Below are 23,975 nucleotides of genomic sequence, written 5' to 3' on the forward strand. Positions count from 1 at the left end.
GAAATGTCTTCAAGCTAACCGATTCTTAGATGGTGTTCTCTGGCATTTCACATGCAGTTGTGTAAACGATGCAGCCATTACAAGGTTGATGGAGGGCAAATGTGCTAGAATCTGCAGTATGCATGCTTGAAGAGACCATTAAAACAACCGCCTATTCTATCCTATCCTATTCTGTTCTATGCTGCATGGAATATTACATACAAACCTTACACACATCAGCATGTAACATTATAACCAAATAATACAACTTAGAACTGATCCATCAGAATTCAATGACATTATTTTATAATTTTCAATGACACAAAGAAGGCTAAACAGTACAACACTCAAAGTGACACAATCTTAAATCTGCAGGCAGGGTGAAATTATTACCAATAAAAATACTGAGCGGGTGAGTAAATTTGACAGGATCTATGCACTCCAGTGCAGGAGAAAATCTAGGTTAGCACTCAGCTCCTCCCCAAGCTGTCACCCATCAGCTCATGCCCCACAAAGAGAACACAGCAAAGGAACATGTTTACAAGCATGTTTGATGGACATGGCTGGCAAACCTCCAGCATCAAAATTGTATTTACAGGCATGTTAAGGTGAGATGACCTAAGCTGTAAAGAGCAACACTTGGGCAAGATTGACATTAGATACAGCAGTGGGATCTTTTTAAACACATGTACTTATGGTATACATGTTGTTGTAATTAGGGAAAATATTTAAATAAAATGTAAAAAGGTCTCACGCAAAAGATTTTTAATAGGATGGCAAATTCTGCTCTGGTACAGATCTGATGAAAATATGTAGCTTGCAAAATAACCATAGTTTAACTGTGGTATTTTGTAGTAAGATCACATGTAATACACATGTAATACTCCTCCTTGTGGTTACATCAAACTAAATATGGTTTCTATAAAAATCTATGGTGTGTTTTATGAAAACAGTAGCTTATAGCAACTCCGAAACTGTCACAGTGTCTGGTTGTGGTGCCCTGGACTGGCCACTTGAGGGCGCTCTCCCGTTTCTGTTATATGTTTTGAACTCCATTTCCCATAGTCCCTTGCCTGTCATTTCTGTTCTGATCATGATCACCTGTTAGTCATTTCAGATCATGATCACCTGTTAGTCATTTCAGATCATGATCACCTGTTAGTCATTTCAGATCATGATCACCTGTTAGTCATTTCAGATCATGATCACCTGTTAGTCATTTACTCATCATCCTTTCCACCCTGCCGGTTCCGCTCTCATTCCCTGGTCTACCTCTGTCCCCTGACCCCCTTCCTTTGCATGGTCCTGGCCACTAACTGTAACTCAGATTTTTAATAAAATAACAGTCACAGCTAGCGTCAGTAAATCTTGTACAGTATATTCACAAAGGAGAGGGTAATATTTAACATTTTAAAACAGTTTATATGTATATATAATATATATAAATGTATATAGAAAATTTTATAAAAATGTAAAATCTTTAGCTGTGACTAAATTGCTATTTTTACTAAAACATTATTTTAAGGAAATATTTCACAAAACAAAACAAACATAAAAATCACTGCTTAAACCATCTGTTTTAAAGCAAAATATTTGCTTTTAAAAATCACCAGTTTACATGTTACCACATGAAACACATTCTCACAATTCTTAGGTTGAAGAACTCACAAAACATTTATTCTCACATCGAACACCAATGAGGTTTTGTGGCCTAAGTTTGTCCGAGAGCTGTGCAAGGATAGTCTCGCTTCCTTTGCTAAGCTGCATTAGCTCAGTATTTGAGCATTAGCCAGAAACCTTAAACTAACTTGCAATGATTTATATACAACTTCCATTTCCACAGAAACTGCCCGGAGCACGTCTGTGTGCTTCTGTACTGCGGTACACACCCTAACTGCTACCATTTCAATTTTTTGAACACCGCAGAAAAATTTAGGCATTCCAACTAAACTATTTACCTGTCAACCAGCCAAAAACAGACTATCTTTTGTAAGACCTTGTGATCGACAAGGACTGGCAAAATGGGCTGCACAGACTCATTCATCATATTAGACTGATCCTCTGCATTGCATGCAGGCTGATGCCTTCAAGACCCCGAAGAGTCAGAGGACCATGACAATGAATGACAATCTTGTTCAGAACATAAAAGAATAGGAAAAAAGGCAGGACTTCAATTTCTGCAATAAATATAATATGATCTCTCCTGTTTACCATGCCATAAAAGCGGTACGAGATGCAAACTGGTTGAATAAGAGAAACAACATCCTATTATTCCTTTGGTTTTGAAGGTCTGCAATTCTGCAGGTCTGCAAATTTAATTCACATTAAATTAAGTCACATGTCAATGTCTTTGGGGAGGTGCTCCCAAAGTCAACACCCAATTCTTATGCATAGAAGCATGCCTAATAGAGCTTCAAGTACATTCGTGCAAGGGCACTACACTAATTTCCTTAAAGCTGCGGAATTTATAATGAGCTGTTTTGCTATCATTTAGAAAAAGGATTTCTGTTCTCAAATACAATACACAACCAATTTCAATGTTCTTCAGCTCTCATTTGTTATAGGCCTGTTCACAGGCAAAAGCTGCTGAGCTTTCACTTTCCACAAACTGTGTGCAAAATCCACAGAACTTTCCATTACAAAAATAACAGCAAACACTACTTTAAAGTTTTCAAGCTTCTCAGATGGAACTAAAAAGAAATAAATGCAATTTTGGTTTTTAATCTGATTGACAGATTTCATAGACTTTGCACATAGAAGACTGTACTGGGTGAACATTTTAATTCATAGATATCGCCATACTTTCCCCAGCTGATTAATCACAGTACATTAAGACAACTGTTTTGTATTAAAATTTTTCTGAAATGTTATATTTAAATACACAAATGAGTCATTGTATAATTAGATATGCACTCATCTGCATACATTTCTAGAACAGAAATCTAGACATTAGATTAAGCCAGGTTCAAAATTCTTGTTTTTCTTGCTTGTTGTTTTGTTGACATGGGGGAGTTAAAGGTTTTACAGAGGGGATTTTAGATATCTCTTTTTATCACTCCATAAATCAGAACATATTGTCAACAGATAGAAAAATAAATCACCATGTTTTCAGGAACAAAATGCTATATAAATCAGGCGAATGATATATAAACAAACCACTCTGTACAACCCTTATTATAGGAATAAAAACTGTAAAGTTTGTTGTATGTACTATACTGAAATGGAGATTTCACTCACTTTGAGAAAACAGGCTTTGAAGATATATTTTAATTGAAATGTACAGACGTAAATAGACAATAAACACTTAAATGTGTATTTTGGATGTTTTCATTCCACTACACACTAAAAAATGCTGGGTTAAATATAACCCAGTGCTGGGTTAAAAAGGGACGAACCCAGCGGTTGGGTTGTTTTGAACCCAACCGCTGGGTCAAAGCAACCCAACCTCTGGGTCAAAACAACCCAATAGCTGGGTTTGTCCCTTTTTAACCCAGCGCTGGGTTATATTTAACCCAACATTTTTTAGAGTGTAGTCTGAAAGACGACTGATATGTTATGGAAGCAAAATAGCACAAAATCTCAAAATTGACCAGTGCATGAAAAAAAAAACAGTGATTTTGCCTGTAGCGCCTTGCTTTAATACCCAAGAAAGAAAGTCAAGAACCATTGATCATCCTAATTCACAAACACATTGCAAAACTAATGCAGAAATTTCACATTGCACATTGGGACTGTCAGAAGCTTTACATTTATATTTCTTATTCTACATTCAGAACACATAACTCAAACCACAGGAAGCGATCAAGAGGGATCAATACTTAAGGCTTCTAGTGCAGGCTCTCTTTCATTTTTATTGTCAAGCTGTATATCAAGAACAGTTGATCAGAAGCAAGTCACTATGCTCTGTCAAGCAAACGTTATATAGAAGTTTGCAAAGTGAGACAAAATTTGTGATATTCATAACACTGTTTAGCATAATCCTCAGACTGTTGAATAATTTATGTTAATGGTGAACCTACGACCTACCAATACATGGGAAAAGAACAGACACTGACATTTAAAATTGTATATAAAAAATGTATGCTTCATGTTTAAAATAAATGAAATGTAAGACTGCTGAATTAAAAATGGCAAAACTGCAGAACAAAATACTTATTTTACACTATGTGTGTGTGTGTGTGTGTATATATGAACATGCACATTCATATATATCATCAAAACTGATAGCATTGCACAATGCACACAGCCTATACTCCAATAAAACAGTATAATACAAAAGCCCACATTTCTGTGTCTACTTAGCAGAGAAATTACATACTAAATATTTTGTGACCACAATGATGCAGAACGTAATAATTTAGCTCTTTCTGCAGGGATTCGGTATCCTGACAGGCTCTATTTGAGGAAAAAAAGAGGAAGGGTGGCAGGGGAAGGATAATGATCCTCTCCCATGTCTTCTCCAGTGATACATTACACTCCCTGTCAGTGACCTTGAAACACATCAGCGTCAGAGCGCCTGATCCCAAACCGCATATGTGTGCGTTTCAACAATTTAAAGGAAGTAACAGTGTATTCCTGATTCATAAGTATCATATCTGTTCTCGTAAGGATTTAAGAATGGCTTAGGACTATGTTTTATTGTTTCAGATCTTTATATGGTAGGTGGGGTACAACCACATTTTAGACTTTTTTGACACTGCAATTTACAACCGTAGTCAAGAGATGACACAACAGGAGAAGGATCATATGAGCTATACTGTGGCTAGTTTTATCCAGAGATACGGGTGAGATATTTTACTATGCCACCTGCATAAAGATGCAAAGGGGACATCTGGAATAGGTCGAGCGATGGAGAAGAATCTCCCTCTGATGTCCTGTCATGGGTGACAACATTAATCTCAGCCTGCTCCTCTGTAGAGGTAGCTTGGATTTCATCCAGGGAGAAACACTGAGAGGCCCAAAGAAAGAGGCTGCATCTTGGTTGATGTAAGAGAAACTAAAGCAGGATTTTGGCTTCTAATGACCCAGATTCTGAAGCAAATTAAAATGCAATGTGGATGTAATTTAAGATGTGCCTACTATGAAGCTCTACCAGGCGACTCTATCAATCTACTATTTTCCCATCACTAGCACTATCGCAAATAGTACCACTTGCTTCATTCCCTGAAAAAAATCCCTTGATTCAGCTTCCCATCCTTTAATAGAAAACTATGTGAAGCAACAGTTTCTTTCTTCTCCAAATTGTCGCACAGCCAATTGTTTTTGTTTTTGGCAAGAGAGTCAGCGTTTCCATGGTGCATGGCAGGACACAGCGGGTGAGAGCTCCATTCAGAGGGAGAGCGAGAAAAATAGAGAAGGAAAAATAAAGAGAGAGAGATTGAGAGTCATTATACTCACAGTGTACAGCTCGTTTGTCACTTTCACCAGCTCCTCGTGCATCTGAATGCCAATTTCTTTACTCTGCAACATACACAAAAATAAAAAAAATACACAAAATGGGTCACAAATTAGTCAAACTCTAAACTCTGCAGTAACAATACATTATAGATTAGAATATACTCAAAAACAACAAAAAAAAGTACAGAAACATCTAGAAACATTAAAAACTCATTTCCTAGTTGCCAGACAACAAGTATTGCAAATTCAGTTCCATTAATAATTTTTACAACCCCATGTTTTTTGATGGTGTCATGTTAAAGATGTTGTTTTCCCCTTTTTGTAGACTGGTAATATGAGGAACACATGTCTTTTATATAACCTACCAAGCATCACAAACATACATAACCAAGATATGGTTTTAATAAATAAATGGCACACTTTATTTTAAAGTCCAATATTAATTAACTATTAACTACGACTTTTGCCTCAGTAAACTCCTAATTACTGCCTAGTAAGTTGTTAAGTTTAGGTATTGGGTAGGATTAAGGATGTAGAATATGTTCATGCAGAATATGTGCTTTATAAGTACTAATAAACAGCCAATATGCTAGTAATATGCATGCTAATAAGCAACTAGTTAATAGTGAGAATTGGTCCCTATATTAAAGTGTTACCAAATAAATAAATAAATAATAAATGAATTTAAAAAAGCAGCTTGGTTTGACAAAGATGACTATGAGTGAATATTTAGGGGTTCAGTACTGGTTGATTGAATGTTTAATTGGATGTTCTATCATCATCAGGCTGAAGGCTTCATGTTTCTCATTGCTGTATGGTGACCACACTATATTGTCACAATAGCCAAAAAGGCTCATGTTTTCAATCGATCGATCATTTGATACAACGCTTTTCAAATAACCTCTTCAGCATCATTTCCTGCGTTTTTGTAAACAGTGGTTCAGACAGGAACCAGGCTAATTCAGATACTCTGACTGTGACACTGAAAACTGCTTATGCATTCCTGTGGGAAAATAATAATTTAATAATGCTATAAACAAGTTAACGGGAAAGAAGACAACTCTACGAGAGGAGAAAAACATTCTGTACCTCCTCCCACCAGCATAGCTACTCCTGCTTACATGCACACCTGCCGCCGTGTGAGCTGAGAGAATGTAGTGCATTTAACTCTTAAGTCAGAGGCACAATCTGGCAGATATTAGAGGGCAAGAACTCCAGGGAAGCTGGAAACTGTTCACTGCAAGCACAAGTTTTTTTCATTAGGCACAAAAGACAGAGACTGGCCCAGACAGACACATTCAGACGCAACAAAAGTCTGGTAAAACTCCCATGCCCACAGAGTCTACAGGTACAAGCATCACCTTTCCTGTCAACTGTTCAAAAACTGTGCGTAGGAATGGTGCATTTCTCTGAGGAGGCTCAAAAAAGAAAACAAATCCGATGACAAAACCTTGCATAGTACAAAAAGAAAACAACACATAAAATGATATCAAATGGCACGTAAAACACTGATTTTTCTAAAGTTGTTATTGTTGACTGAAACTAAAACTATCAAAAAATTGATTTCAGGAATTAAAATAGAGCTGAAAAAATATATAAATATTAGTTGAAAATTTTTTACTTAAAAAAACATTCAACAAAAATTAGAAACACTGCCTTGGCAGCTAACTGAAATAAGTACAATTATTACTAAATCTAAAAATGAAATAAAAATAAACCTAACCAAAAATATTGGACAAAAGACAAAAACACAATCAAATTAATAAAGCCGGAACTTAAATTAAAATGATAGTTGAAAATATAAATATAAAAATAAAAGCTAATTAAAATTATTAATAAATACTGTATATAAATAATACTAAAATAACACTACACCACAAGCTACTGGAATGATCCGTCCTGCACAAAGGACATTTTGTGATATTTTGATGCAATGATGAGGCTACAGCATGAGTAGTCAGGCCTGTGCTTAGGGATAAAAAATAATCTCTCTCTTCACATGAATGTGTACATACACATACACACACACAGGTTTGTTTTTGTGAAAAGTGGGGACATCCCATAGGCGTAATGGTTTTTATACTGTACAGACCGTATATTCTATTGTCCTACACCAACCCTACCCCTAAACCTACCCCTCACAGGAAACTTTGTGCTATTTCAGATTTTCAATACACTCCATTCTGTGTGATTTATAAGCGTTTTGAAAAGTGGGGACATGGGGTAATGTCCTGAAAAGTCACCTTCTCCTTGTAATACCTATGTCATACCCTTGTCATTATACAAATTTATGTCCTCATTTGTCACAAAACCGCGCGCACTTATCCCTGCAACCAATTTACACATCTAGTCATCCATTCTAATGGGATAAGCACCTTACCTCATACGGGCCTCAAGCACCTCATGTATATGTGTTGATTTTGTTTTTAGGAAACATATAGACTCAATATAGCACAACATCTGATGAAAGAGATTAAATGGCAGGAGACTTATTTGAGTACAGAATTAATATGGATAATATAGCTAAGAATTAGTAAAAAACTATGATTTTTTTTTTTTTTTTTTTTAAAGAATTTGACGAGAAATGTTTATATTCAGGAATGTTCCCATATTAAATTTAAATATTTAAATAAGCAATTTCATGCTATTGCAGATACCCAATGAGATGTCCAATATTCTAATTGCTTACTATTTTGTAAATTAAAGTATATTAAAAATAAAAATAAAATCAAGAATTTGCTACAAGTGAATTGAGGCATCACAAGAATATATCATACAGTATAAAAAAACTGATATTTATTTTGATTTTTTTTTTAATGTAAGATTACATTTAACCGTTTATTTATTAGTGTTTTTTTTAAAGATTATTATTATTATTATTGCTATTAAATATTTTGTTTTTTAAAGACATAAATAAAATAAAAAAATTACATAAATACAAATATATAAATAAATAAATACAATGTAAAAAATTAACAATAAATGCCTGGGTCATATGTTCAGAGAAAAAACATGAAATTATTACCAAGCGAAAATTGCTTAACAAGACAGGACATTATATCTTGTTTATAATGAGGTGTTCCCTTTTTCTTTATCTTCTCACAAACCCACTCCAAATTCATGCTTTTGCTGAGCCAAATCAGGCATTATTACGGCCCATGGGGATTGAGAATCAGTATTACTGAATACATCACACTCACAGCGCAACAGCTCTCAGTGGAAACCCATGATGCAAAATTATGAAAGAGTCAAAGCCACTGACACACTGCAGTCTCTTGCTGCTGGTAACACTAGTATAAGAGCATTCAAAATGCTGTCAAGCTACAATACATGTTTCCTAGTTTTTGCTGCTCATTCATCCTCATCCGACCCACCAGCGAAAGGTTTCGCTGACCTCAGGTGTACATTTCTCATCTCACTGTGTGCTGGAATCCTCTGACGTGGACAAAACTGCTGTTAGTGTTTACTAACTACTATTGAATGTGTCACACATGTAATTAAAGAAAAAGTTAAAATAAGAGCTTAAGGATGTAAGGAAGGCTATTCATTATCATTCCAGACAGCAGACTCATGTTGCTAGACTAGTGATTCTCAACTGCTTTGGTTTTAGGACCCATATTTTACACTGGACATCAAGGAGTGATCCAACTGTACAAGAGTACCAAAAGTTATCAAAAATATCCTTAAAAATCACATATTGAAATTTAATAATTATATTATAAACTGTGAGTATGTTCTATTGCCACAGTGTTGTAAATATAATTATAAAATATGACATTTCTGAACAACTTCGGTTAATTTTAGTGAATCAAAAACACACTGTACAACACATCAAGTGTTGTTCCATTCATGAACAAGTATTGTATTAGTGTACGTTTGTAGTATAATATGTTAATTTTATGAATACACTCATGAACCTGAGTACATATTTCGTTCTCATGTGTCAAGATGTATAGAATGACAATAAAATTAACTGAACTGAACTGAAATGACTCTTTTGAGCCAGTCCTTTTATTGAATCATTAAAAAAGAGTCACATATTAAAGTGAAGTGTTTATGAGTTTATCATTTTTACTAGGGATGCTCCGATCCGCCTTTTTCGCCTCCGATACCGATTCCGATACCTAGGGTTCGGTATTGGCCGATATCGATACCGATCCGATACCAGTGAAGTTTTTTTCCCTCATTTAAATAAAAGTAGAATTTATATATCTCTGTGTGTGGAACTGATAATCATTCTTTCACAATCTACTAGATACAGACTACTTCATTATAAAGAAAAATAAAATAAACAATAAATATGAAAAAATATAGGCCTATGTATATTTATAATCTATGACAAAAATTTATCATAAACAAAATCTTGGATTTGGATCGGCCCTCTCTGACCGATCTGAGAAAAATATCGGATCGGCGCATCCCTAATTTTTACTAGTTATAAAAGTTTGACACTAGAAAGGCAATTTTATTTTATATCCACATATTATTAATATGTATGATTATTGGTGATGATATTTGTAAAAAAAAATTATTAATGGCGTTCATAATGGCAAATTAGAAGGTTCTCTATATTTCTAAGAACATTAGCTGAAAAAAAAATCTTTTTGGACATTCTAACTGTAATATGCCAAAATGAATCAAAATTGAATCAAAATGAACCGTATTCTGAATCACATCGAACTGAAAGTGAATTAGAGTCAAATCAGGAAATCTGTAAAGATATGCAGACCTGTTTATAAATATAAGCCTGTCACATCACAGCAGCACTCAAGCATGCATTCATACAGAGTAGGGTATCTTAGGTGACCTTGAGTACACTCACTGCAAGCAATTAACAGCTTCCCATGGTGCTCTAGGTGTGTTTTATTGGTTCACAGTCACCTCACAGAACCACTCTCCTATGAATGGCGGCTGGAAGCACAGGGCCTCACCTACAGGAAAAGCAGCCAGGTGTAAACACGCTAGTAGTGTTTGGATTACACCACAGGAATCCAGGCTATGTGTTGACAGCGTTCCAACTCATATAGTCCAGACCCCATAAGTCACACCACGGAGAATACAGCCAGTAGCGGCACTTCTCGCCACAGTATGACTTTAACTCTGAGAGGATGTGCATAAATAGGCTGTAGTCACCCTGTGAGACAGCATGCCTTTTAACATGCACATTCATTTTGTCGCATACCATCCGTACACACGTCTGCAAGCATTTAAATTCAGCCTAAAATTCCAACAGAACAGCTAAAATAAGAAGGGAGACGTTGGTGTGCTAAGAAAAATGTCTGCCAAGAAATTGCATGCAAATGTATAAAATCATTTGGCTGTGTGAAAGAATGTGTGAAATAATGATTCTGAAGCAGCAAAGGTTGTTATGATTTCCCACATTTGGAAAAGTTCAGTGCTTCCCATGGAAGATTTGCAACTTTTTAATTACACAATTCAGACATTTTTTCCTCGCAATTCTGAGAAAATTGCTAGATATGAAGTCATAATTGTGAGACACAAACTCAGAATTGCGAGATATAAAATTACAATTTTGAGAAAATAAGTCAGAATCATGAGTTAAAAAGTCACCTTTGAATTTTTTTTACTCCGTTGCAGAAACAAAAAACAGAACTGCGAGATATAAGCTAGTAAAAATAAATGAAACATGGATGTATACAAATGTATATGCAATTAAAACAATACCGAATCCCACAATGCAATGAACATTATTTCCTATTTTTAATCTAATTTTGTGTAAGAAAAAAAATCTCTTGGAATTTAATAATCTGATCAAATAGCAAGTATGAACACAGAGGTGTCTGTTAATTAAAAGTGGACATGAGATTATAATGGTATTTAAATGGATGTGAGAAGAAAAAGAAGAATGTCAAAGCTATAGACCTTTTTGAAGAGCCGGATGACATCCTCGCTGATCTGAGCCAGGCGAACGATGACATTGTTGATGTAGATATCATTAAGTGTGGCATGATCTCTGCTTTCTCTTCGAGTCTGGTTCAAAACCAGATACCAGCAGTTTACTGAAGAGAGAAGGTGTTGTTCTTTCCTAGAAGGGCAGAGAAAGGGATAATAATGTTAAATACTGTTATAAGTGGGCTTGCTTACTTTTTTGCATTTCTTCCCTTCCCGCTGAAATGTTTGGCTTATTCGCCACATAACGTATCATCTTCCCATAATTGTCAGATTGTCAAATGAAATTCACAAGGCCTGCACAATACATTTTTCCCCTTTGCTGAGTGCATAATTTCTGTTTACTGCTATCATTTTCTTATAAACTAACAAATGTAGTCATACAGTATTTATTCACTGTTATAGGTGGTATTGCAGATTTAAATGTATAGTTCACCCAAAAATGAAAATTCTATCATCATTTACTCACTCTCAAGTTATTCCAAACCTGTATGAATTTCTTTTTAGCAGAAAAGAAGATATTTTGAAGAATGTTGGTAACCAAATAGTTGATGGTAGCCATTGAATTACATAATATGGAAAAAAATACTATGGAAGTCAATGGCTACCGTCAACTGTTTGGTTCTTAAAAATATCTTCTTTTGCGCTCAACAGAAGAAAGAACCTCACACAGGTTTGGAACAACGTTTTGGGTGAACTTTCCCTCCCAACACATACAACAAGTCTCCAACACCACACTTACAGTACTCGGCACCTGACAGCAAACTGATCACTTAATACCTTACCACTGTTAAAAATAATGACGTCGAGACAGAAATCATCCTAGCTTGAACTTAATCAGCTTTTGGGACCATAAGCTTGTGTTCGGTGCTAACCCTTCACTTCCTTATCCTATCTTCTTAACCAATCAACAAGCTGAAGAACAGGGAATGCAAAAATAAATAACTGAGTTGTGAGTATTGAAAGCCGAGAGATAGCAGGATGAGGCTTTGGAGGCAAAGGCAATTACTTCAGAGAGCATTTGGACTAGGGAGAGAACATCAAAGTGTGGCCTCTTGCGAGAATTAGTGAAATGCTAATCGCCGCTAATGAGGAACGTATATCTCCCTGCTGCATGTGGCGAACGTTATTAGCCCTGTAATCTGCCCTCAAATAAGGATAAACAGTAAACAAAGAAGCATAGGCCAACCAGCACCCTTTGGGGTTATGACAAGCTTACCAAAAACAAACCCTGCATATCTTAATATATAGAGACATCTTTAAGTATTTCTCAAGTTGATTCCCCCAAAAATGTAAACAGCTGTTTGGACAACCTGTTTGAAATCAGACATTATTTTTTCTGTTTGGTGATGTTAATAGTGCACATTTTAAGGAACCACCAAAATGACTTTTGTTAGTGTATCCTAATGTAGTCAAGTTGATACAGACATGTTATTATTAAATAATAAATAAATAATATTTTGACTTGTATTGAGCAGTTAATTTGACTTGATGTTACCACATCAAACACACTTTTCAGGCTACCTCTGAAAGAAAACACATTTCTGTTTTCAATATTGATAATAAGTCATGTTTACTGAGAAGGAAATAATTTAATGCTTTCTGAAGGATCATGTGACACTGAAAACTGCCATCACAGGAATCATTTACATTTTAAAATATATTAAAATAGAAAGCAGTTATTTCACAATATTACTATTTTTATATTTTTATTAAATAAATATAGCCTTTGTGAGCACAAAACACCTCCAAAAAGATTGAAAAAATCTTTCTGACCCCAGTGGTTTTGAATGGTTGTGTATTAATATAGCACTTTGATACATGCTGTACCATGGTACAGTACAGCATATCCAAAAAAAAAAACTATGTATTACCTACCAATGGACAGGTCAAAAATCATGGTAAAACATGGTACAATAACATTTAATGCTTTTATTGCATTTTAAACTGATTTTGACATTTTAAACTGCTGCAAATACTCAATGAAAAGATATGAGAATGTCATATGACTTGCAAAACACAAATGCATAAGTAGCACTGTCTGTTCATGCATAGATTCCTCTTAAAGATAAATGTTATATGCAGAAGATAAGAACTGCATTTACAAGAATGAGGAAGAGGAAGAAGTGTAATGCAATGTGCCAGATCACACATATGCCGCAGCAAGGAAATAAGAATGTGCCCACTGAGAAAGCTGAAAGACGAACGGCTTAAAGTGTGGCTGTGCAAAATGATCAAAGATTTTTTTTGCCTCTGCTTTTGAAACTGCCAATTGTAGCACTAGGCCATAGGCTAGATCTCTACAATAGATTAGAAATAGCCTTATTTCATCCAAATCTGCGGAAAGACATACTCTGGGCCCTTTTCCTTTAGTCTCATTTACATTTTTTTTCAATATTCAGAAAATAGATCAAAAGCACTGCTCTGACTCTACAATCAAGGCCTGAAAAAAAGGATCATATGATTCATAATCACATTTCTCCAATTGCTTTTTTTTTATGTCCATGGTCCATAATCCATAAAAAGGGCCAAAGATCACATAAAACTCTAAATTTATTTTCAAAGCCTTTGAAACAAGAGTGCAATGCTCTAAGGCTCTCACATACTTATGTTTTCTTTAGGCTATGTGTAGTTAAAATGGTATGGGTAGCAACAATGCACATCAAACTAGCATTGGAGATCTAAATCTAAAGCTTGTTGCATTTAAAAAAAAAAAGTAAATAATCTGTAAATCTCTTAAAATGAATGGGTCAAAAAGACTCATGAATCAGTCTGCTCATAAGTTACTGTGAATAAGTCTAATGGCTCTTGATTCACTGAACTGTTTTACTGAATTAACCGCAAGTCATTACATTCGTTATGCTCTCAAAAGTACTAGAAGAATCATAAATAGAATAATTAGGAATCAGAATTATTAAAAAGGAATCAGTCTCACTAGATTCTAATACCTACAATGAACACAAACTCAAATACAAACACAAATCTGTGCACCTTTCCAGAAACCCTGACCCCATGTACAATTTCCTTCTTATGTTACTTTAAATAAAATATCTGTCGATAGAAAGTCCTTTTCAGCTTATAAATATACAGTCAGCTGTTTTAACACACAACAGCCGCCTTGAGACAGTTACCGCACTGTGCTGTGCTGTGATTATTTGTGACAGGAGACAGGGGCTTCTGGAATTTGGTGATATCCTTTTTGTAGGCCACTTTAGTCTTCAGAAAGCCTCTGGCACAATATCGCAATTTCATATCTTGGCTGTAAACACTTGCCTTTGATGTTCAAAAAAAAAGTTTGCATGTTTTTTTAGGTAAGTATTTGAGCATTTTTTTAAATTAAGAGCATCTGAGTTGAATGATGGTTCATGGTTTTGTGGGGTTGACTGTAAAAAGTTGCATGGGTTTGTTTAATCATTTTGTACATTTGGGGTAACACATCCTAAAGCGTAGCAAACTAAAGTTTTCCAATATTCTATCATTTACTCACCCTCATATGTTCCACAGAAGAAATTAATTCATATGGGCTTGGAACAACAAGAAAGTGAGTAAATGATGACAAATTGTTCATTTTTAGGTGAATGATTCCTATAAACGAAAGCACTTGAAAACTAAAAGATATGTCTCTCATTGTTTCACATCACTCTAGAAGCTCATTCTACCAGGTATACTGCAGTTCCTCACACGTAAATACAAACACATGTGATAAGCAGCTTCAATCGAGTGCATGGCTGCCATTGATCCACAAAACAGACTGATCTTTAGAGGTTTTCAGTCAGAACTGAACAAGCATCATGTTGTTCTTAATCTCCACATATCGGATCCTTGTAAACAACTCTCTAAAACCCTCTCGGACTCCAATACTTCACAGCTCTGCAGCCTGGTGAGTCAGTAAGGATTAAAAAAGGAGAAATGACTGAGTGTGAATGAGTAAGTAATTATGGTAACTTTTTCTTAAGGGATATGTGTGTTTAATTCATCAGTGTGAAGTGCAAGCTTATATTGATATTACTACAAATTTAAAATGTACAGAATCATGCAAGTATGCATATGTAAGACACAGATAAAGTGATACATTTTAAGTGTGTATTATTGTGTCTTTTCTAACCTTTAAGGCTATGCAAGAGATCTAAAGAGCTCTAATCCTATGCTAAGAAGCGATAATAAGCAGTTATCCGTATTGTACTCAAAAACACCCACACAGAGTATCAGTGGGGTTCAAAATCACTTCACTCTTAGCTTCATTATAGCAACACAATCCATAAAACACAATCATACAATCGCACTTGCCGCCTGCCACAATATTCATTCAAGAAAGTGTTTTTGTGTGTGTGTGTGTGTGTGCCAAGCCCAATACAGCTTTATCAAAGAGCTTTTAATCCAGTCTGGGGTGGCTTGCTGATTGCTGAAGCTTATCTCCTGACAGAAAAGCAGGGGAAGGAATCAACCGTAGTGGAAACAGAAACGGGGGCACACGCTCCCCAGTTCAAACGCATTTCCGCCTTTTAAGTAAGCTTCAATAAATTGCAATTGCACATTTTTCGCTGGTCCGCCAACCCCCCCCACACATAACTAACACCAGGAATCAACCGTAGTGGAAACAGAAACGGGGGCACACGCTCCCCAGTTCAAACGCATTTCCGCCTTTTAAGTAAGCTTCAATAAATTGCAATTGCACATTTTTCGCTGGTCCGCCAACCCCCCCAACACATCAATAACACCCCCCAATCCACAAACACGCAAAATGAGGCCACCAATGTATGATTGCTCCCAGCTGTAGACCCATGAGAGGACAGGAAAAGAGAGAGAGGAGAGAATTTTGTCAGAGCAGTGAATGGTAGGACAAGGATTAGCTCAAAAGCTCATTGCTGATGACTCTGACCTCATTAATCTTACATTATTAGCCATATACAGGGAACCAAAGCCAAAAGATCTGAGGAGAGTGTGTGTTCGACCTGCGTTGAACGCTTAATTTGGACTCGGCTTTAAAGGAATAGGGAATTCTGTCATCTTTTACTCTTCCTCATGTCATTCCAAACCCGTATGACTCTCTTTCTTCTGTCAAAAACACAAACGGTCAATTTTTTGAAGAATATTCTGGCCACTTTTCAATCATTTTTATAATGAAAGTGAGTGAGGACTGGGGCCGTCAAAAACATGCAAAATATATGTATAAAAACATCCATATTCCCTTTTAAAGTCAAATGACAGCTTTGTGTGAGAAACAGACCAAAATTTAAGTCATTATTCGTGTAAAATATCATTCTGTTTCCCATTGGCACATACAAGAGAGAGGTAGTGATGGTTCATTCATGAATTCAGTTCACAGAATCAGTCGATATGATTTGTCCTTGAATTGGATCAATACTATTTTCAAGTATGACTTAATGACTCAATGACCTTGTCACAACTGTTAAAGTCAACATGAAATGAAAATGTACCCTTTCTATTTTGTAAATGCATGTAATTGATCTTACTGTGAGTGATTTATCCATGTAAATTTACATTTTTGACTTTATAATGTTTCATCTAAATGTCAGAACTTGATCTAACTCAACAGACTACTCTCTGGTGATGTATGCCAGACTTCTTCAACCATTTAGTCAGTTTAAACTCCGCCCCTCCACAATCATCCACAAATTCACATTCATTATGTTTCAGTCTGTTGGCTACACAAAGCTACTGTATGACTTGAAAAACAGTGTATGGGTGATATGAACAAATTTTATTGTACTTTATGGGTTTTGGCATCCTTTTTGAAACTTAATTGAATGGAAAAGACCAGTAAATTATTCTCATTTTGTGCTCTACAGAAGAAAGAAAGTCACACGAGTTTGGATTGCCATGAGTATGAGTAAATGATTTTTCATTTTTGGATGAACTAATCCTTTAATGTGTAAATCTGAGAGATTCACTTTCCCAGCACACACGATCCCAAGGGCTTTGGCATGCTCTCTGAGAGGCTTGGCAGTGAGTGAATGAAGGCCGGAGGTGGAAGGCAGGTGCTGCCGTGCGAGGAGCGGAATGCAGCAGGAACGTACTGCAGGGCAGTTTGATTTCAGGCTTCTGTCCAATAGGCTACAGCAAATGTAGTCTGCATGCTGCCACATCTACACCAGAGCAGCATCTCACCCCAAAACCATCATCACTTTCTTACACTACTTTTTAAAGGCAGCTATCAATGGATAAATAGATGTAAGTCTAAAGACAAATCAGTAGCAAACAGTACATTGTCATTACAGTACCATTGACGGTCTGACATGCAACGCTTGATGATTGTAGCACTGGTCAAAAAAAGTCCTGGCAGACTGTGGGCACTGCTTTGTCCCATAGGCAAGTGCATGAAATTCATGCATAACTTATAACACAATATCTGTATGGATTTATATATTAATGAGATTATGAATTAATACTCAGTGAATAAATGCCACATCGCTATGATCAGCATGTATAAAATATTTAATATAAATTATTTATGGGTTAATATGTTGTACAGATTAATAAATTGACCATAGTGAAATTAGCACTGATTAAATAAGCTTGTCACCCAAGGGAATATACTTAACCATAAGTAACAATTACCACGTTTACATGCACTTAAATTTAATATCCCGGTGCATATGCTCAATGACTTTGGAATACTTCAATATGTATTCATGTTCCTCTACAGGAAGTACTGAAGACATCCTCTCTGGTTATTAATTAGTAATGGAGAATAGTAATTTAAATCAACTCATTAAATTCTTCTTATCTAACTGCAATAGCATCTGTATTATTTTCATATCACTGAGATACTACAATTGTTTTTTTATTAATAATTTAAATTTGTTTTTATTTTTATATTTTCGGTTTTAAATTTTAATTAAAGTTCTAGTAATATAATTTAGTTTTTTTTAATCTTTATAGTTTTTATTCACTTTTATTTCCATTTTAGTTATTTTAGTACATCAAATTAAACTAAATGAAAATGAGAAATGTTGTCTTGGCAGCTAGCTAAAATAGAAGTTTTTTTTATTTTAGTTAAGTTCAAGTTTACTTTATTTCATTTCAAGTAACAAAAAGATTTTTATGTTTTTTGTTTTAGTTAACTATAATAACAGCACAAATGAGTTAAGAACAATAAGTAAAATTTAAAAAGAAAATTGACATGACAAACTTCTGGTTAATCTAGCAAAACCCATGTACACGCAAATGCAGTCACTGAAACATCTGCAGAAATAGACCTTCTCGATTAATGGAAGATAGCAGAAATTTCTTTCACAAGAATGTCTTTTCCACCCTTATTTAGGTCAATTGTGTTCTGTCCCAAGCAAAATGAAAAATCTAAATATTCGCTTTGTGAATGCATGCAACCATCACAAGTTGGGCGGTCTCAATGCATCTCTTTCCAATTCTTTGCCATCTTTGCATTAAAAATCTGTGTAGGCAATGATTTTTTTTGTCATTTCTAGCAAACCAACCTAGTGTTCACAGTTTAAATTACTTTCCATCAGCCAAGCCACCCTGCAAAATATATACGCAGAAGCGTTGACCCTCATTCATGTATACTTTAAAAGTAATCTATGGCTGCTTTAATGCACAGAGACAGGGCTGAACTGCAGAGCAGACTGGATTAGTATTCAGGTACTGTGTGTTGCAAGTCTCAGCACCAATACACATCAAATGAGACTGCAATAACAACACATGCAGGCCAGGGAACGAGGCAAGATAAGAACAGGAAATAGGGTGAAAATAAAGCTAAACATGTGCAAACACACACAAGCATACAGACTTTGTGTTTTGACTGGTAAAGCCCAGCGTGGATGACAAGTCTGTTTTGTGGAGATAAGAAAAGGTATTTATTGACTTGAAACACACGGACACAAACACACACAAACGGCCATTAACGACACTTTTGTAGACACCTTCTTATCTCCTCTAAACATGTCATGGTCTGTCTAGAACTACATAAGTTGAAGATAGTTAGGGTTCTTCTATGCAGGGATTTTTACCTTTATAAATAAAGAGATAGGCAAATAGGTGTTACATACAGTATTTGTAGATTAAATAACTTAAAGGGGTCATATGATGTTGCTAAAAAGAACATTATTTTGTGTATTTGGTGTAATGAAATGTGTTTATGCGGTTTAAGGTTCAAAAAACACATTATTTTCCACATACTGTACATTATTGTTTCTCCTCTATGCCCCGCCTTTCTGAAACGCGTCAATTTTTACAAAGCTCTTAATCTTGCAAAACCTGTAAAATCTTACTTGTCTATGCATAAAGTTAATGAAGAAATTTAGTGAAGGATATACAGTTGCTGCATTTGGTTGCTGTGGGCAGTCAAAGCAAAGAAGAGGAAGACATAATTATTGCATACAGTATATTATTTATTCCACAGCGCTCCTGAATGGAATGCTTGAGTTAATCTCAGACAGTAGTTTTCTTATGTAGTTTGCATTAAATTGATCAAAATTGACAGTAAAGACATTTATAATCTTACAAAAGATTTCTAGTTCAAATAAATGCTGAAATTCTTTTGAACTTTTTATTCATCAAATAATCTTTGAAAATAAGGGGTCATGGTTTCCACTTAAATATTAAGCAGCAAAACTGTCTTCATCATCGATAATAAAAAAAGATATGTTAATTGAGCACCAAATCACCATATTAGATTTCTTAAAGATCACGTGACTGAGGACTGGAGTAATGGCTGCTGAAAATTCAGCTTTTCCATCATAGAAATAAATTATGTTTTAAAATATATTAAAATAGAAATCTGTTATTTTAAATTGTAATAATATTTCAGAATTTTTACTGTATTTTTGTTCAAATAAATGTAGACTTGGTGAGCATATGACTTTTAAAAAACTTTTAAAAATTACCAGGCCCAAAATTTTAAACGGAAGTGTATCTATATTATACACATATACATTTGTATAACTATAAACAATATCCTGCAATCAAATGCGTTCCTTGTTCCTGCATACTACTGCATTTTGTCTGTGAAGAGACCATAAAACTGATTCTAATCTGAAAGAGCACAAGTCCATCTCACCACTGAAAAGACAAAAGTTTGTTGTCAACGTACAGTATGCATTGTTTGTGTGCGCTTGATTCTTAGCATGAGTCAGCTGAGCTTGCTGTGAGGCTTGCGTCAGCAAAACTAGAACCCAAAAGCTGACACAATATCAGAGAAAAGAGGAAAAGAAAAAAAGTGAAGTACAAAAACAGAAACAACTACAGAGAATGACAAGGCCAGACGCAGGGCCAGGAGAGCAGCAGCCATTGGCATTGTCGTTCCTCATTGTTGTCAGCTGTAATGTATCAATGGTGCAGTGAGACTGACCCTGGGAGCAAGCAGCAGACAGCCCTCCTCCACCAGCTGCTATTAATTAAACCCCACCAAGGGTTTACTTTGGTGACTCAGAATCCAATGTTGGCGTGATGCCACAGGAGCCAATAATCACCCGCTGATCTCATGCATGCAAGGAAAAACAGTAGCTGTGTACTGCATTACTGAAATGGTTTTACAACATATATATACACTATGGTTTTCTAATGTAAATTAGTTACTAATGCCATTACGGTCAACTGAATCAACATATGAATTAAAAAATGCTGTTCATTCTCCATAGACTTAAAGGATAGTTGCCACAAAATAGAAAATTCTGTCATCATACTGTGGAACAAAAAAAAAGAAGATATTTTGAACAATGTTTCAACTGTTTTTGTCCAAATAGCCAAAGTCAAGGGTCCAAAACAACATTGGACGCCACTGACTTTCACTGACATTTTGCAATCTTCTTGTGCTGCATAGAAGATTTATGGGTTAGGAACAACATGAGCATGAGTATAAGACAGAATTTTCATTTTTGGATGAACTATCCCTTTAAATTTGAAAGAGCACAGGTTTGTCAGATAAGGAGAGTTGCTCAGGTAGAGCAACATTTTTAAGGTCGGGTTAGCAAAGGGTCAATTAGTCTAGAAATTGGAGGAATGAACTGGCAATCCTGGAGTGGTGTGAAGAAAAGTAAGTTTTCTTTTGAGGGAACATTTAATTCAAAAGGGTATTTAATTTAAATTAACAGCCAAAGATAACATCCTAATGCGTAAAATGCTACGGGCATTTAACAACTTCTTAAAACTTTGTGTAAAGTAGGGAATGAGGAGCAACCCTTGTCTGAAGGACGATTATATCCAGCAGCAGGAGAGAGATTTAAAATTCACCAGCAGCTATTTCTTCTCTGATAGACGAAGCAAATGGTAAAACAGACAGCAAAATGAAGAGGAGACATAAACTGGCATGCACAATTAAAGAAACAGTTCACCAAAAAATGAAAATTGTCATCATGTATTTATTAGGGCTGGGCAAAAAAATTGATTTTTCGATTAATCGTTTTTTTAAATGACGTCGATTCGATATTGATTCTCAAAAGCCGCGTATCGATCTTTTCCGGGATTTATTTCAGCACACATTTAAAACAAGATCTGATTAACGTTTTGATGTCATTTGTCATTTTTGGTGTCATTTTTCCCATCAAGCACCAAATTAGAAATTTTTTGTAGAATCTTTATGCAGCTATTTTTTAATACAGCTCACAGTGACCATACAGCTCATAGTGGCTTTCAAGCTCAAACAAGGACCAAAATACATCACAGAAGTAGACCATCGAAATTGTTTACTGTATTCTGAAGCCATACAATATATTTGTGTGAGAAACAGGCTAAAATAGAAGCCATACTTTTGTGTTCCAAGGGGGAAAAAATCAAGGAAAATAATAAATAAATGGCAGAATTTTCATTTTTTTGGGTGAACTATTCACACTTGCACATATCAATAAAGTCTCACCTCGGGCCGCGAATCTTTGATGAGAACCTTTCAGCCAGTTTCTCCAGACTGCGAGAATACTCCAGTTGAATCTCAGCTTTGCGTCGAAAAAACTCCTGCAGGTCCTGCAACAGCTGGATCCGAGCCTCTGATTGCTGCTCCAGGCACTTGAACTGCTCCACCAACTGATTACGGATCTCTGAGCAACAGAGTAGACATAAACACATTAGTTTGACTCAGCACAATTCTGACATGTACATATACAAAGCTAGTTGGATTCAGATGGACTTTCTCTTCTCAAATAGGCTAAATCCATTATTTAAACCATACAGCTACTGACCAAAGAATTTCCATGATTATTCCAGTCGTTTGTGACTACTGGATACAAATTTTGGGAGTGCTTTTGTACTCCTTACACACATGGAACAATCATTTAGGTTACTCGCAAAACTTTGCAGTGTGTGCGTGGACAAAATATATTCCATCATCCCAGGGTATATATTCATCCAATATAGATATGAAGGAAAACAATCTACCACTTAATAGGAAATCTGTGTGCAAATTGGTAAGGGAGAAATGAAGAAATATATATTTAGCACACCAAGTCAGAACTGTGCTTTGTCCTTTAATAAAAAATGGATGAGACTGAAATCCACACTTGTTTTGTCATTATCTAAGATTTACAGCTGTTCCTTACCAAACGAATACATGTCAACCCTCCCAATTTTCCCAGGATTCTCCCATATTTTACCAATCTATCCCGCTATCATCCCATTTAAATATTTTCCCGTATTTTTAATCTTTCTATATAAAAAAAGTTAATAAAAATCCAACTGCGCGTATTTTATATGTTTGCTACATTTGCTTACGGTAAAACTCCCGTAATTTGTATGGGCCAAACCTCATTATATGAATAATCACCACAACAAATTCCGAGGTTGTCCAGTTGCCAGATCTTGTATGAAACGCATCTTTCTCACACGATCGATGCATACAAATTTCAACCCATTTGTCCCCTCAACTTGGCAACCTACAGCCCAGTGATGCTATTGATATGTGCGCAGGTAGTACCGCGGGAAGGAAACAATGATCACTGGTAGAAATGGGAGGAGAAGACTCAGGTGGTGCTCCAGTGAAAAAAACTAAATGTAAATTTACATGTATAATGAGATATAACTTACACTTTAAAAGGCTATTTAATTGATTAAATATGAACGCTGCAAGTTTCAAAGTCAGGTGCTGCGTTGCTTTGTTTACAGGGGAAACGGCTATATTCCTGGCAAAAAGCGCCACCTGCTGGCAGAGAATTAATTTGCATTTTTCAATAAGTCCTTCTGCTCTTTGTTTAGACCAAAGCCAAAAACGACCCTTATTTTTACGCAGAAAACACGCAGTTGTAAATGTGAACTGATGGATCGACAAGAAGATAATGAATTATAAAACTCTAAGGATATAGCCTATACTAAGATATATTTATGTTACTAAATGAATATATTTGTTTGATAATAATTGTTTAAATTAATATAAAAATAATATAATATAATATAATATAATATAATATAATATAAATTTTTTTACTTTTGACTCCAACCCCATCCCCCCTTTCCCGTATTTTGGTACCCAAATGTTGACAGGTATGGCCCTACAACAATGTTTGAGGAAGTTAAGAATTTTGAAGTAGTCATCCAACAACAAAGCTGATTAGTGAGGTTTCCTGGATTAACTATATATATAATATACAGAATATGTATACACATGTATATACAAGCAAAAATTGACTATATATATAAAGAATGTTACGTATATGTATATATATATATATATATACATACTGTATTGTTCTTTCTCATCAAAATTAAATCTTTCTCTAAAATAAATG

General features: G+C 35.3%; 1 protein-coding gene across 1 annotated transcript in view; it reads right to left on the reverse strand.

The window, feature by feature from the left end:
- Positions 1 to 23,975, reverse strand: part of srgap3 (SLIT-ROBO Rho GTPase activating protein 3) — an 85,456-nt gene that overhangs the window by 40,697 nt on the left and 20,784 nt on the right. The window contains exons 2-4 of the mRNA XM_016565568.1: positions 22,118 to 22,295; positions 11,260 to 11,422; positions 5,377 to 5,439 (exon numbers count right to left, since the gene is read on the reverse strand). Coding sequence (XP_016421054.1) covers positions 5,377 to 5,439; positions 11,260 to 11,422; positions 22,118 to 22,295 — 404 coding nt within the window. The remainder of the gene's footprint in view (positions 1 to 5,376; positions 5,440 to 11,259; positions 11,423 to 22,117; positions 22,296 to 23,975) is intronic.

This window comes from Sinocyclocheilus rhinocerous, unplaced genomic scaffold, assembly GCF_001515625.1.
Source record: "Sinocyclocheilus rhinocerous isolate Xijiao unplaced genomic scaffold, SAMN03320098_v1.1 scaffold963, whole genome shotgun sequence".
Taxonomy (NCBI): domain Eukaryota; kingdom Metazoa; phylum Chordata; class Actinopteri; order Cypriniformes; family Cyprinidae; genus Sinocyclocheilus; species Sinocyclocheilus rhinocerous.